This window comes from Ailuropoda melanoleuca, chromosome 2 (genome assembly GCF_002007445.2).
Source record: "Ailuropoda melanoleuca isolate Jingjing chromosome 2, ASM200744v2, whole genome shotgun sequence".
NCBI classification, from domain to species: Eukaryota; Metazoa; Chordata; class Mammalia; order Carnivora; family Ursidae; genus Ailuropoda; species Ailuropoda melanoleuca.
In genome coordinates, this window is record NC_048219.1 from 192,230,894 (window position 1) to 192,245,988 (window position 15,095).

Sequence of the window (15,095 nt, forward strand, 5' to 3'; positions counted from 1 at the left end):
ACGAATAGAAGTGGTATTATAATTTACCCGTTCACGGGGCCCCTGGGTGGCTCAGTCGGTTAAGTGTCCTACTCTTGAGATCGGCTCAGGTCCTGATAGGTGTGGAGCCTGCTTACGATTCTCTCTCTCTCTCTCCCTTTCCTGATGCCCCTCCCCTATGCTCAGACATTTTTGGTGAGAGTGCAGAAATTGTCCCAGCTTTTTGGAGAGCAGTTTGGGGCTAGCTGTGTATGCTTCCTATCGTTTACTTTTGGGATTCTGCCCCTGGGATTTTATCCCTTATAGGCACTCATGCAAATAAACATAGATATGTAGACAGGGATTTTATACACATTAATAGAGAAAAATTGGAAACAACCAAAGTTTCCATTATCAGGGAATTGAGCCCCTGGTGGCACGCCCACCCGTTTGCACACCCTGCAGCTATGGGAGAATGAGGTGTGGCTGCACTTATGTGTGGACAGATGCCCAAAACGGAGGAAGCAGAACATTATGTTTGAAACCCAATTTTGTTAAATACTAAATACAATCCAGATAATTACATACCAAAGTATTAGTAATAGCTATGACTGAGGGACCTCTTTTTTATATTTTTGGAATGTTTTATAATGTGTGTGCGTGATTTTTATAAGGAAGAGAAAAGATTAAAAGAATAACAACGTAATGTTTTGAACTTGTTGTATGTCTGCCTCCTCAACACAGACTCAAAGGCAGAGTGGGTGTGTTTATCTTTGTAATTACAGAGCCTGGCACATAATGGCCCTCAATAAATGTTTGCATGAATGACGAATGGAGGGAATCATCACTCAGATTTGGGAGAGGGCCATAAAGGAGCTGACATTTGCGACAGATGTTCAGAGATGAATGGGGATTCACCTTGTAATCAAGGAAGGGAGGGCGTTCCTGCCGTGGGAACAGCAAGCACAAAGGCTCCGAGGCACAGAGGGTGAAGAACATTTGGAGGCTGGTCCCCGTCCGCACCAGATGCAGTTGCAAAGGGAGCTCTGGTCTTCCCTGAAGGTCAGGCCTCCCCAGCCTGCTAACCACCAGAATTACCTGCAGACCAGCTTCTCAGCAACACCCTCCCCCCCCCCAGCCTACTTGGGGTTTTCCAGGGTAGGGCCCAGGAAACGTGGAGCTGAATGAGCTCTGCGCAGCCTTGCTCAGAAAACGTGGCTGCAGGTGCCGGGGACCCTCAGAGGGCCTCCACCTGACCAGCGCTGGGCACTGGGGATGGACTCGCCTGCAGAGAAGCTGGAGTCGGGAAGGCTTCCACAGATGTCTGGAGAATTATGGGTCTGTCGAGGGTAGTGACAGCGGGGCTGGGGAGGGTCCCAAACTAACTAGCTTGCTTGGAGGTGGATAGTAAAAAGTGCCATTAGGACTAGGCTTGTGGAGCTCTGTAGAGGTTTTAAAAATCAAGACAGGAATGCCCCCCCACACCATGGGAATGGTTTGAGGAAGGGGATGGTTTACCCTTTAATTTGAAGGGCACAATGGGGGTGCCTGGCTGGCTCAGTCAAAAGAGCATGTGACTTTTGATTTGAGGGTCATGGGTTCGAGCCCCACGTTGGGTATAGAGATTGCTTAAATAAATTTAAAAAAAATGAAGGGCACAGTGTTAGTTGCAAATAGTTTCATTTGTGTCCTGCGGGACAGAACTTGGTCATACCTGGCTGCATGGGAGAATACAAAATGCCCTTCCTCCTAGGGATCTGTGTGCCTGGCTGTAATTCTGCTGTTGGGAAGGATGAGGGGACGCTAGATATGGAGCGTCATGGAATCATCTCTTCCACACATGTCTGTTGCTAAACCGAGCACTGGCAAGAGCTGGAATACCATTACCCTGACTGGGCTTTCTTCTGGAGCCCAGGGAAGGGTCAGTCTCCCCAGATGCTTAGGCCGTGTCTCAGAGGACAAGAGAAGGGAGGAAATGAATGCCTCATGGACGCCTGACTACACAGACCATGGGAGCCGTCTTCACAAGATACAAGTAGCACCTTGAGAATGAGAGGAGAGTGACTGTGGTAGGACACAGTGGTGACCGGACTGTGGGGAAGGAAGTGAGCAGAGATACAAGGAAACCCTGGAGAAAAATGCCATTTTGGAGGACAGGAGCACTTTCCAGAAGAGTTGAAGTCAGATGAGGCCAGAGTAGAGGTCTTGGGTCTGACAAGTTGGTCAGTGGAGATTTTTGAGAGACCAGGTTCCCTGTGGAAGGCAGATGGCAGTAGGGTAAGAGGTGGGTGGGAACTGGGAACAGCCCGACTTTTCTGTATAGACGACTGGCAGAGGAGGCCGGGACAAAGTGGGAATGGTAGCTTAGGATCAGAGAAGAACTTTTGGGTGTGTGTTTGTTTTTTGTTTTTAACCTAGAGTAGACCACGTTGGTATGTTTTTAGAGCCCAGGGAAGTGGTCTACAGAGAAGGAAACATGAAGACACAGAGTGGGGTGATTGGTAAGACAGGACTCACAGACCATAGATTCAAGGAGAGAGATAGACTTTTTTTTTTAAGATTTTATTTATTTATTTGCCAGAGAGAGAGAGAGAACACAAGCAGAGGGAGAGCAGCAGGCAGAGGGAGAAACAGACTCCCCTCTTTCATGTCTTTCAGCTTGATCTGCATTTTTAACAAGCTAGTTCAAACATTGAAAAAGATTATATCACATTCATTCTCTAAAGCCATCATGATTCTCATAACAACATCAGATAAAAACACATCAGAAAAAAATATTAGTGTAATGATTATAGCTGTGGGAATCTTAAAACATTTGAAGTTTATATTAAGACTGCAGGGATAATTTTTAAAAATCTCATAGATATCAAATACAAAAAAACGTGATCATGTCAGTGAGCCATTTTAAAACATTTGGTAAGTTTAATACTCATTCATAGTAAGACATTTAAAAATACGAAAAGAGGGGCACCTGGATGGAGTCCGGTAAGCATTTGACTCTCAATCTCAGCTCAGGTCTTGATCTCAGGGTCATGAGTTCAAGCCCCATGTTGGGCTCCATCCATGCTGGGCATGGAGCCTACTTAAAAATAAATAACTACGGGTGCTGGGATGGCTCATTTGGTGGAGCATCCTACTTTTGATTTCAGCTGAGGTCATGACCTCAGGGTCGTGGGATGGGCCTTCGTTGGGCTCTGTTGCGGGGGGGGGAGGGGGTGGAAGGTGAGAAGTCTGCTTCCCCTCTCCCTCTGCCCCTCCTCCCCATTCACGCATGGGCATGCTTCCACTCTCTCTCTCAAATAAATAAATCTTTTTTAAAAAAACAAAACAAAATATGAAAAGAATGTGCTTAGTCAACATAATGGAAGAATACTTTCCTCATTAATATCCAGGCATTCTCTAAGCAGTAATATTAAATAATGTAGTGCAGGTGCAGGAATAAAATCAGTTAGCGGAACAGGATAATAAACAGTAAAAACAGACCCTCTTCATGAGGGAATTTAGTACATGAAAAAGATAATTTTTTAATTTTCAGGGGCGCCTGGGTGGCTCAGTCGTTAAGCGTTTGCCTTCAGCTCAGCTCATGATCCCAGGGTCCTGGGATCGAGCCCCACATCGGGCTCCCTGCTCTGCTGGGAGCCTGCTTCTTCCTCTCCCACTCCCCCTGCTTGTGTTCCCTCTCTTGCTGGCTGGCTCTCTCTCTCTCTGTCAAATAAATAAATAAATAAATAAAAATCTTTAAAAAAAAGAAAAAAGTAATTTTCAAATCGGTGGCAAAATAATGGGCTATTCAATAAAAGGGCGTTGAGAAAATTGGCTCTCCACTTAGGAAAATGAAGTAAAATCCTTCTATTATATATATTCCTTCAGTAACATACAGTGTAGGTGACTTTAGGAGCTGAATGGGAAAATAAAACCAGAAAAAATATGAGGGGAAAATGGGTTTAGAGCCCTGGGATATAAAAGACCTTAAACATGACTTAAGAGAGAAAAGCCATGGGGCGCCTGGCTGGCTCAACTGGTCGATAGAGCATGTGACTGACTCTTGTTCTTGGGGTCGTGAGTTCAAGCCCCACCTCGCATGTGGAGCCTACTTAGAGAGAGAGAGAGACAAAAGCCAGAATGGAAGTGGTTGAATATTTTGATTACATCGAAATTTAAATATTCCCATGCCCTCAGATACCTTGAAGTTAGACAAGCAAAAGACTAAGTAACTGAAAATATGTAACAAGGGACTAAGTCTAAATTTGTAAAGAGTGGCGAAATGGGAAGCCCCAGGGAAATGGGTAATTCAGCAAAAAGGAAATAAAAGAAGGTGCCAGGTTTGTGGGGGGTTTTTTCCTATCAGATTGGCAAACAGGAAAAAGGTGCCTGATAAACGTTGGAGAGGCTGTGGGGAAACGAGTACTCAACATTCCGTGATGGTGGGGGTGTAAATCGGAACAGCTACTTTGGAGAGCAATTTGGCAATCTTTACTAAAGGAACGTTCACACCCAGTGGGTTTGGGAATTTTACCAAATTGATGAGACACTGAGTTGGGGGGAAAAGGGATCGGTTCCAGAATAGAGGGTTTTAAGATGGATGTAGCTGATAACGGTATTATTATGGACAAACTAGGTTTGAAGAATTGGCACCAAATCCCCTTCACAACATTCCCCAAAACAGAATATTCAGAAGTCAATTCAGAGTGATTGATATGTTGTAAAGGTATCAGTTTGCCACTGGCAGTTTGATGCAGTTGCCGTCAGAATCCTAGCAGGGAGTTCATTTGGTTTTGGTTTTGGTTTTCTCCCCCTGGAACAAAACAATATTATTGTGAACTTAAAGGTTGACATAGAAGTGGGTAAGAGGCAGGATATTAAACCGTGTCCCGGAGAAGAAGTGAAGTGGAAAGATCAGCCTTAGCAGATAGGACCAGGTATAACACGGTGGCAAATAAGGTGATGGCATCCTCACCATTGGATTAAGCAAACTTCTGAAGAGGAGTATTTGCTCTGGGGGGTGAGAGTGTCCTGCCGTGCAGAGGGACCGGGTTCCCATGGCACACGGCCCCAGCCCACTGAGTTACGTTTGATGGGCTGCTCCATCTCCAAGTTGCTCGTCTCCTCCCTCAGTCTGTTGGTTTGTTTTTGCTGTTTCTCTGCAGGTCCAAGCTTTGTCCTGTGCCAGTAAGTTTGAGGCTGAGCTAAAAGCCGAGCAAGATGAGCGGAAGCGGGAGGAAGAGAAGAGGAGGCTCCGCCAAGCAGCCTTCCGGGAGCTCAAGGCTGCTTTCAGCACATAGTCAGGCAACCCTGACCTCCATCCACACAGTGCCTCACAGATGCCCCCACGAGAGCTGGCTGGGCATCCTCACCCCTGCCACTCCTGTCCCCCCCACCAGCCTCCATACCCACCACCCAATGCAAACTTCTCAGCCTCGTGAGGTGGCAGGAGAGGCTCTCGTCCCTGTGTGGGAGCCCCTCCCCACAGTCCTGGGTTGAGCTAACTGCCCCACTTGCTTCTCTTTCCTGCCCTCCTTGCTCCCTAGCCAGAGGTGCCTCTACTTGGCAATTTGTACTTTTTCCTTGTCCCTTTGCCATTCCGCAAAGAGCGTTAATTTGTGCAGATATTTCTTTCTTTGATGGTCCTCAGAGAAGAGAGTCCCTGGAGGGCTCTGATGTTAATGTTGCCCTAGTTTTCTTGACTATTTCTCTGCCCCCTCCTCTCTGGGTCCCCCTCCCCTTTGTTTCTTATCCAACCTCCCTGTTTTCATTCTGAGCCTGATTCTGCCAGTTGCTTTTGCATCTTCTGTCTTTTGATGATGGTGAGGTTGAAGGCAAGCCAGGCTGGACCACTGCCTGTCCCCTCTTCAACCAGGGGAGTGGTATGCTGCCGAGATGACAAAATAGTAGAAAAGTAGAACATTCTGTCCCTTCCTAGCACCTTTCTCCCATCCTCTTCGCATTCTTCACGGACCCACCCTCTTCAATCCCCCTCCCTTCATGTCTTCCGATTTCAGCCTTTCCTCCTACTCTTAAATACTATGCTACTTACCTGTAAGAATAAGAGAAGAATCAGAAGTGATACTAACGTGTCGAAGAATCCCTGTTAATTCTGACTATGCAAATTCTATTCCAGCAGACCCCTACGTTCCCAAGTGACAAATCCAGAGCTTTTCAAAAACCCCAAGTCATGACTGTCCTCATCTGGCCAGTTTACAACTTTTTCTCCCAAGACGTTGAGGGGAAGCTGTTCTTACCCCCGGTGCACATTTTTATATGTCGTGCATTCTTGGGATTGCTCGCAAATGCCAGGGGTTTGCTGTATTTTTTAAAAAATACTTCCTAGCATCATATTTATTACTTCTCTTTTGTAACTGCTATCTTTACAACAGGAAAACATCTGCATTTCTACTTTACAGCTGTCTCTTTTTAAATAAACCGTGCAAATGGACTTTGCCATCACTTCCGTGTGCTTCTAGTCGTCTTTGATTTGGGGGAAGAGAGGAGAGTGGTTTTTTTTCCTTTTTTTAAAGATTTTATTTATTTATTCGACAGAGACAGCCAGAGAGAGAGGGAACACAAGCAGGGGGAGTGGGAGAGGAAGAAGCAGGCGCATAGTGGAGGAGCCTGATGTGGGGCTTGATCCCACAATGCCAGGATCATGCCCTGAGCCAAAGGCAGACGCTTAACCACTGTGCCACCCAGGCACCCCGAGGAGAGTGTTTTTTGCAGGGGCCACATTCAGCCCAGGCTCCTCTTTGACACCAGCTTCCGGAAGTAGAGTTAGGAGTGGTTACTGGAGGTCAGCTTTCCTCAGGGGCATTCTGCGGACTGAGGTTGTTTGTCAGCCGCTCTTCCCCTTCCCGTCACTGAGGATTCTCTCAGCCACAGGTAAGATCTGCAGCTTAATTTCTCTTGCTTCCTAGACCCCTTGAAACTCTGATGAGGGCCAATGACCTCGCCCTCCTTCCCATTGAGATTCTGGGGCATTTGGGGACCTGAGTACTGACCTCTCTCGTAAGAGAACACCAATAGCTCCCCAGGGAGGATCGTTTTGGGTTTTGGACAAAAGCAAGACCTATGATTTTTGGGTATCATTTTTTTCCAGGTAGGGTCACCCTCCAGCCTCCCCACCCAAGGAAGTGGACATGAAAAAGGGATGGAGACAGTCTGAGCATACAATCCAGGAAGTGTGCTTTTTGGCATTTTCTCAAAGAAGCTGAGAACCTCTGTCTACACAAAAACCCGCCCATGAATGTTTATAGCAGCTATTTCTTACTTCCCAAAACTTGGGAGCAGCCAAGATGGTTTTCAGGAGGTGAATGGATAAGCTGGTACATCTATACAACAGAATATTAATTCAGCCATGAAAAGAAATATTAGCAATGTAAAACACTGAGCTGTCAAGTCACAAAACGACGGCAGAAACTTTCCAGTCTGGAAAGGTTGCACATGGTATGATTCCAGCTATGACATCTGGAAAAGACAGAACTACAAAACCCATGAAGTAAAAAGTCAGGTGTTGAGAGGGGAAGAGGGCAGGATGGTAGGTGAGCATGGGGGATTTTTAGCGGTCCTATAGTGATTCTACAGACGTCATTATACATTTGCCAAAACGCACAACACTAAAGAGTATCCCCAAATGTAAACTGTGGACTTCATTTAATAATAAGGTATTGATGTGGGCACATCAATTGTAACAAACATAGCACACAAATGCCAGATGTTAGTAATAGGGGAAGGGGGGGGACAGGGAGAGAGGTATATGGGAAGTGTATTTTCTTCCCAAGTTTTTCTGCAAATGAAACTGCTAGGGGCACCTGGGTGACTCAGTCAATTGAGTGGCTGCCTTCAGCTCAGGTCATGATCTCAGGGTCCTGGGATTGAGCCCTGCGTTGGGCTCTCTGCTCAGAGGGGAGTCTGCTTCTTCCTCTGCCCCTCCCGCCCAACTCATTCTATTGAATAAGTAAAATCTTCAAAAAAATAAAACTGCTCTAAAAAAATAAAGTCAATGAATAAAAGAAAATAAGGAATGGAGACAACAGTGTAATTACTTCAAACATCCACTTGCCTCTCTGGACAGCGAGGCCCATACAAGAGCTAAAAACTCATGAATGCAAATGATAGAAAATGTAACACAGAAGGGCTGAAGACAAAAAGGACAAATAATTGGGTCAGGTAACTGGAGACCAGGGATAAGACTTCTTTGCCCCTCCTTGATCAGAGTCCTCCAGATGTTCCCTTCATGCCTCTCACCCACAGCTCCCATCCTCCCCCTCCATGGGCGTGGACTTCATTGGTTCTTTCTGGGTCTCGGCAATGGCCTCCTTACTGCCTTCCCTGCCCTCATTTTGCCCGGATGTCCACCCTGTAGTTAGGATAACATTGGTTCCTAAAATCTCCCCTTCAATTTTTGCCTCCCCCGCTTTAGGGATCCAGTCCCAGCTCACCTTTCCTGTCTCATCGCTTGCCCCTCCTCCCTCCCCTCTCTCCTGCCAAACCACGTTCCAGGTACATGCGATACCTAGTGGGTTCCTAGAAAGTGGGGCTCCTGAGGGCTATGCATGACTGTTTCCTCCACCTGGCTCTCCCTCCCTCCCTTCCGCTGGCAAAGGACTCATCGTTGATGACTCAGCTCAGAGATTATCTTCAGGAAGCTTTCCTGATGCCCCCAGGGTAGGCGAAGTGTCCCTTCTTGGGGTTTCTGTTTCATTTTTCTCTCTAGTGTAATCTTTAAGGCATTATGCAATACTCTTCACTTCGTTTCACTTTGGACAATGAATTTGAAGGGCAGGAACTCTGCCTTACCCACTGCAGTAGGCCTAGCATGCTGCCCAGCCTGCGACAGGCTCCACTGCCTGTTTGTTTCAGAAGGACAAACTGGGTTTGTTGCAGCAGAGATGGGTAAGGGAGGACCTCTATCACTGACTAGGGATCTTCTAAGCACCCAGATGTGGGAGCCTGGCCTGAGGGAACAGCTCTGAAAGCGAGGATAGTGGAGATGGTGGGGACATCTTTCTCACTGGAAAAGTGATGAGTCTACCTGCCAAAGGCCCTCCTTTGACCGAGCAATATAGGGAAATCAACAAATCAACAAACCGTTTCTGCCTCTGCCCTCGGGGCTGTGTGATGTAATGGGATTTGGAGTCAGATGGAAGCTAGTAGCTTGGCTTCTCTGATCCTTAGTCTTCATCTGTAAAACAAAGATGATGGTCATCTACTTGCCAATTCCAAGCCTGGGACTTTAGTTAGAGCCCAGGACATAGTTGGTTTCCTCTCTATCTTCCACCTTGCACGACTGCAATTCTGTTTCCTTCTGAGCCCTGGGTCCCTAAAGTCAGAGGCAAAGGATCCCAGGCCGCAGTGCCTCAGGTCTGTCTGCTGCCTTGGCCCCAAGCACAAGTGCCTTCTTTCTCACTTCTCTGTTCTTTGGAGGCTCCTGACCCCACCAGCCCAGGGAGATTCCTGCTGCTGTGCCTGCTCACCTGCCACGCCCCTGGCAGCTGCCACTTGCTAAGTCCTTCCTGCTGGATCATGTGACCTGACACCTGTGGCCTTGCCCCTGCTCAGATTTCTCCTTGCAGACCCTGTCTGCCCACTAGGCCAGATTCTGGCCACATCCCTGCCCACAGGGCTGACTTATAGGAACAGTGGTTCCATAGCTATCCCCAGGGTCCTGGGCTGGTGGGAGGTCCTGGGGGGCAACTTAGGGTTCCACAACTTAGGGAAGTGCTGAGGATAGACCTTATCAGGCGTCATTTTCCCCTCCCCCGCGTCCTTTCTGAAACCAATCACTTTCAGTACTCTGCCACATGATATTGGTGGAAGTGCACACTGCTCTTGTCATTTTGAAGGGCAATTTGGTAGACTTAAAATGGAAAATTGTAGGGGCACCTGGGTGACTCAGTCAGTTAAGCGTCTGCCTTTGGCTCAGGTCATGGCACCGTGGGCCCTGGTCCTGGGATCGGGCCCCACGTCGGGCTCTCTGCTCTGTGGGGAATCTGCTTCTCTCTCTCTCTCTGTGGAGGACGCCGGGGCGTATTGTTTCTTGGAAAAAGGTTAGGGGCAGAGCGACATACATAGTAATTCTTACGTGTTTTGTTTTGTTTGTTTTACATGAGAGATACAAAATCATGACTCTGCTCGTGCAGACTAAGGTGGACAAGGTCAGAGATCAAGTGGATTTTGGGCAACCATCATCTTCTCAGCACTTGGTGGTGCTGAGAATGGAGAAGCACATCATACTTGCCTATGCATATGACATCTTTGGGGAAGCCATACCAGAAGCTGTCAACAGTGGGTTACTTCAGTGGGGGAGAACCTGAGGGTCCTGGGTAGGTCTTGAGGGGATTTAAATTTTTTCCTTTATATGTTTTTGCATTCTTAAAAACCATAAGATTGTATTGCTTTATTACTATTTTTAATAACAGTTAATAGGAAAAGAGAGGAGACCGTCTTGCCACCACAAAAGTGAGAGGGCAGTTCTATGGCCACGTGGGAACCCTCTGGGACAGCTGCAATATGAAATCCTAAATGTGCAAACAACTCAGGAAAAAACAAGAAACATTTTGGGACACATTGTGGGACATTTACGTGAAAGGACACATTTATCGTATTCCAAGATAGTTTTTTATGACTTAGTTTTCTTGGTATACATCTGAAGGTTAGAAATGAGAATAGAATTTAAAATATGCAAGTACTTTTATAATTAAAAATGTTTCAAACATAAAAATGGATCTGTTTCCATAGTTATCATCTGAGCCGCCTTTCCCTGATGTTTGCTCAGCTCTCTGGCTCAGTTTCTTCCCCCACTCTCCTACTTGTGTTTTCTCTTCGGTTTTCAGTTGTGTATGCAACACTTTTAATTAGGGGCCCAATTTCAGTGGCCACTGACTTCTTCACTAACAAATCTATCCTCCCTTTTCATCCACTTCCAAACTTCTTCGTCCACCCTTCCCTATTTCCTACTCTTTCCTAACCTTCTGTTCTTCCTGCTCCGTGGAGAATTCTAGTCGCCAAATTCAAGGGCAGTTTTCCTAGCCCCAGGCTCCTTGACAATCCTGTAGATTTGGCATTGCCAATCAATTTCTTCCTCCCTCTGTTCTGAGACTGGCTCCTGCTCCTAACCTGGTCCTACCTGTAACTTTTCTCTGCCCACCAGCTGTGTGTTTTCCTCCCAAGAACCTGCCTTACTTAGCTCCATACTTTTCCTTTCTGCAGTTGCTGGTTGTGGGTGATTCCCCATGATTTCAAAGATCTCCTCTCTATGGATGACACTCAGATCTGTGTAGCTCAGACTCCTGAAACCTGTTGGGGCTGTTGCTGGAGGCAACTACATGGGCCTCTTCTTTAGCCTAGGCTGCGTCACAGAATGGTGACCTCCGACCATTTGGATTTATTATCTGGCAGCTCCTTGCTTCAAAAGAGACTGCTTTAGCAAACAAGGTGGAAGCTCTATCATCTTTGCGATCTAGCATTAGAAGTCACCTCCTTTCACTTTTGCCCTGTTCTATCAGTTATATATAACCGCCCCAGGGGAGAGGAATTACACTCTACCTCTAGAAAGGGTAGTGGCAAGGCTCTAGAGGAGTATGTGGAATGGACAATATCGGTGTTGCCATTTTTAGAAAAATACAATCTGTGGCAGTGGATCAACCAGTATTTGTTACATACTAAACTTGTTTCTGGCTAAACTCCTTCCTCCTTCCTCCCCCTCCCCAATGATCTATTATTATTAACTTCTCTGTTTCTATCAATGATACAACAAAGGGGAAGCTTTGTTATTGTCCTTGACTAGAGTGGGCATCAGTCTATTGTTGTAACTTTAAAACCACCATTTGATGAAGCATTGGAAAGAAAGAGTGAATACCAGAAGGCGAAGGCACCCTTTCTGAGAAGTAGATAATCAAGAATTGATTTGATTCCGTAGGTATTTACTGAGTGTCTACTGTATGTCAGGACAATGACAACTGCTGAGGATGTAAGGTCAAATACTCCTTCCTCCTCCTCCTCCTCCTTCTCTTCTTCCCTTAAATTTGGTTCCTGCTCTCTAGAAGCTTTTACTTTGGGGCTAAAAATGTGGCTAAGGCACTCCGAAAAACAGTTTCACAGTTTCTGATAAAGTTAAGAACACCACGTAACCACCAATCCCATTCTGAGGTATTTATCCAACTGAAATAAAAACCTATGTTCACACAAATACCTGCTTGTGAATATTTATAATGGCTTTATTAATAATCTCCCCAAAATGAAAACCCCCCAAATGTCCTCCAGCATGGGAATGGATAAGCAAATACATGGAATGAAATGCTACTGGTGAACAGAAGAAGGAGAAGAGGAGGAGGGGGAGGAGGACGAGGAGGACGAGGAGGAGGAGAAAGAACTCGAACAAACAACAGTACCCTGAATCTCGAGTGCATTATGCTAAGTGAAAGAAGCCAGCCTCAACAGGCTACAGGCACTATGTTTTTTATTTATATGATATTATAAGGCAAAACTGTAAGGACAGAAAATATAACAGTGGTTTAGGGGCCAAGAGTGGGGGTTAGTGCCAACTATGAAGGGTTTTTGAGGGAACTCTAGTGGATGGTAGGACTATTTTGTACTTCAGTTTTAATGGTATTACACACACCTGTATGCATTTGTCAAAAGTTGCAGAATGGTTACTAAAAATGCTGAATTTTACTGTCCATAAATTATACCTTAATTAGATACATATATTTATATCTTATGTATATAAATTTTACACATATAAAATAAAATAAAAAATATATAAAATTACAGGCACAGGTGGCATAGCATCAGACAGGTGGAGGTGGCATGGCAAGCTGGTTAGGGACATGGGCTCAGTGATCAGTCAGCCTGAGCTAAAAAGGCCTGGCTGAGATTTGGAGAAGGTAAGCTCTTCTTCCAGGTGCCTGGTTGGCTTTCTTAGTTCTCCAAAGTGCCATCGCCAGGATTACAAGAAAGCATGAAAATAAAGCCCTTAATGAGGTGGTTAGCATGTAACAAACATTAGTATTGGTTTTTTTTTCTTAAAAATAACAGCTCAAGGGGTGAGGTCTGTGGTCTAAGGGAGGGGATTAAAAAAAGCTTCGCAGAGGCAATAACATATGATTTAGGCTTTTAAAGATGAGCAGGAGTGATGCAGGTTGGCAGCAAGTGGAGTAAGTGTTGGGAAAGACATTGTAACAAGAGGGAACAGCACGTGCAAAGGCTAAAACAGAATGGCATATTTGAGGACCTTTCTTTTTATTTTATTTTAAAAAAGATTTTATTTATTTATTTATTTATTAGAGGGTTGGGGAGAAGCAGCGGGAGAGTGACAAGCAGACTCAGTTCTGAGTGCGGAGCTGAAATCAAGAATGGGACACCTAGGGTGCCTGGGTGGCTCAGTCAGTTAAGCATCTGCCTCCCAGGGTCCTGGCATTGAGCCCCACATCGGGCTCCCTGCTCAGCGGGGAGTCTGCTTCTCCCTCTCTCTTTGTCCCTCCCCTGCTCGTGCTCTTTCTCAAATAAATAAATAAAATCTTAAAAGAAAAAAAGAGTGGGACGCCTAACTGACTGAGCCATCCAGGCACCCCTGAAGCCCTTTAAATATGGGCATATCTGAAGCAGTAAGTTCAGGAGAAAAAGGAAGGGGAAGGGGATGATATGGATGTAGAATTCAGCAGAATGAGATTGTGAAGGGTCCATTTGAGATTCTGCATTTCTAATAAGCTTCCAAGTTATGCTAATGGTACTGTTTCATTGGCCACATTTTAAGCAGCAAGGACATAAACATCAAAGGAATAAAGTAGTGCAGAAAATAGGAGTGGTCAATCACTTTGAAGATGGGAAAGCACTAAGTCAAGATTGGGACTGAAAAACTCCAGTTATCAACTTTCAGGTTGAGGTATCTAACAGCAATCATTAGAATAGAAGCCACATTTGAGTGGTTGATGATTGCTTGCCAGGTATGGAAATTGGGTAAGAAAGTATAAACAACTCTTTTGTGTGGTTTGGCTTTGAAAGGGAACAGAGAGGTAGGGAGGCGGTTGGAGGGGGAATTGTAGTTTTTACTATTAACTTTTAAGATGGAAGACATTCAAGTATTTTATTTTTACTTTTTAAAGTAAGGTCTATGTCCAACGTGGAACTTGAATTCACAACCCCAAGATCAAGAGTTACATGCTCTACCAATTGAGCCAGCCAGGTGTCCCAACTTTTGAGTATTTAAAAAAAACTGTTGAGAAGCTCCCGGGTGGCTCAGTCGATCTCAGCTCAGGGACTCGATCTCAGCTCAGGTCTTCATCTCAGGTTCCTGAGTTCAAGCCCGTCCTTGGGCTCCACCCTGGGTGTGGCGCCTACTGAAAAAAAAAAAAAAAAAAAAAAGCCGTTGAGAAGGATCCTGTGAAAAAGAGAGAAGTTGGATACACAAAGAAGAATGGGATGACCTGAGAAGGGTTGAGTTTTGTCAGATATAGAAATAAAAATATAAGGTGTCCAGTTAAATCCGAATTCCAGAAAGACAAAGAGTAACTTTTCAGTGTAAATACGTCCCCAAAATTTCCGGGCGTCCTGTATCTTATCTGGCAGCCCCTAGAAAGGGGGATTTTTGGGCAAAAAGGTTATAGCCCCTGATATAGTACCAGAAGAGGGTCGGAACTGTACAGTCCTTCTCAGCTGTCACATTTCAGGACTCTATAGAGTTCCCAGTTCTACCAGAACCGTTAACAAGTAGAGACACTGCTTTGAATTTCAGCTTTTGTCGTTTCCCCATTTTCTCTAGGATTGCAACCGGGCAGGATAATGCTGGGTGAAAAGCTGTGGAAAAGTTCTAGTGTTGAAAATCAGCTCGTAAATGATGAAGAGCTTTTTGAACTGCGAACGGGCTCTGGATTGGGTACATAGCACGGTGAGTCACAGGGCGTCCGGCCGGGGTCCAACTGTGGACACCAACTCTACTCAACTCAAGGGCAGGCAGGGAGCCCCATCCCAGCGACCCGCAAGCGCCTGCGCCCTGCCGCGGCCCCGCCCTCTCCCAGGCTGGCATCCGGGGCTCGGGCAGGGGCGTGTCGGGGTAGAGGGGCGGGAGGCAGCGGAAAGGAAAGATGTCGTGGGAGGCTGGATAAGCGGGTAGGGAGGCGAGGGGGCGGGGGCGGAGCAAGGGGCGT

At 45.9% G+C, this 15,095-nt stretch overlaps 1 protein-coding gene across 1 annotated transcript in view; it reads left to right on the forward strand.

The window, feature by feature from the left end:
* EFHD1 (EF-hand domain family member D1) overlaps positions 1-6,417 on the forward strand; it is a 39,401-nt gene extending 32,984 nt beyond the window's left edge. The window contains exon 4 of the mRNA XM_002917955.4: positions 5,106-6,417. Within this exon, the coding sequence (XP_002918001.1) occupies positions 5,106-5,240 (135 nt within the window). The 3' untranslated portion in view covers positions 5,241-6,417. The remainder of the gene's footprint in view (positions 1-5,105) is intronic.
* The last annotated feature ends 8,678 nt before the right edge of the window (positions 6,418-15,095 follow it).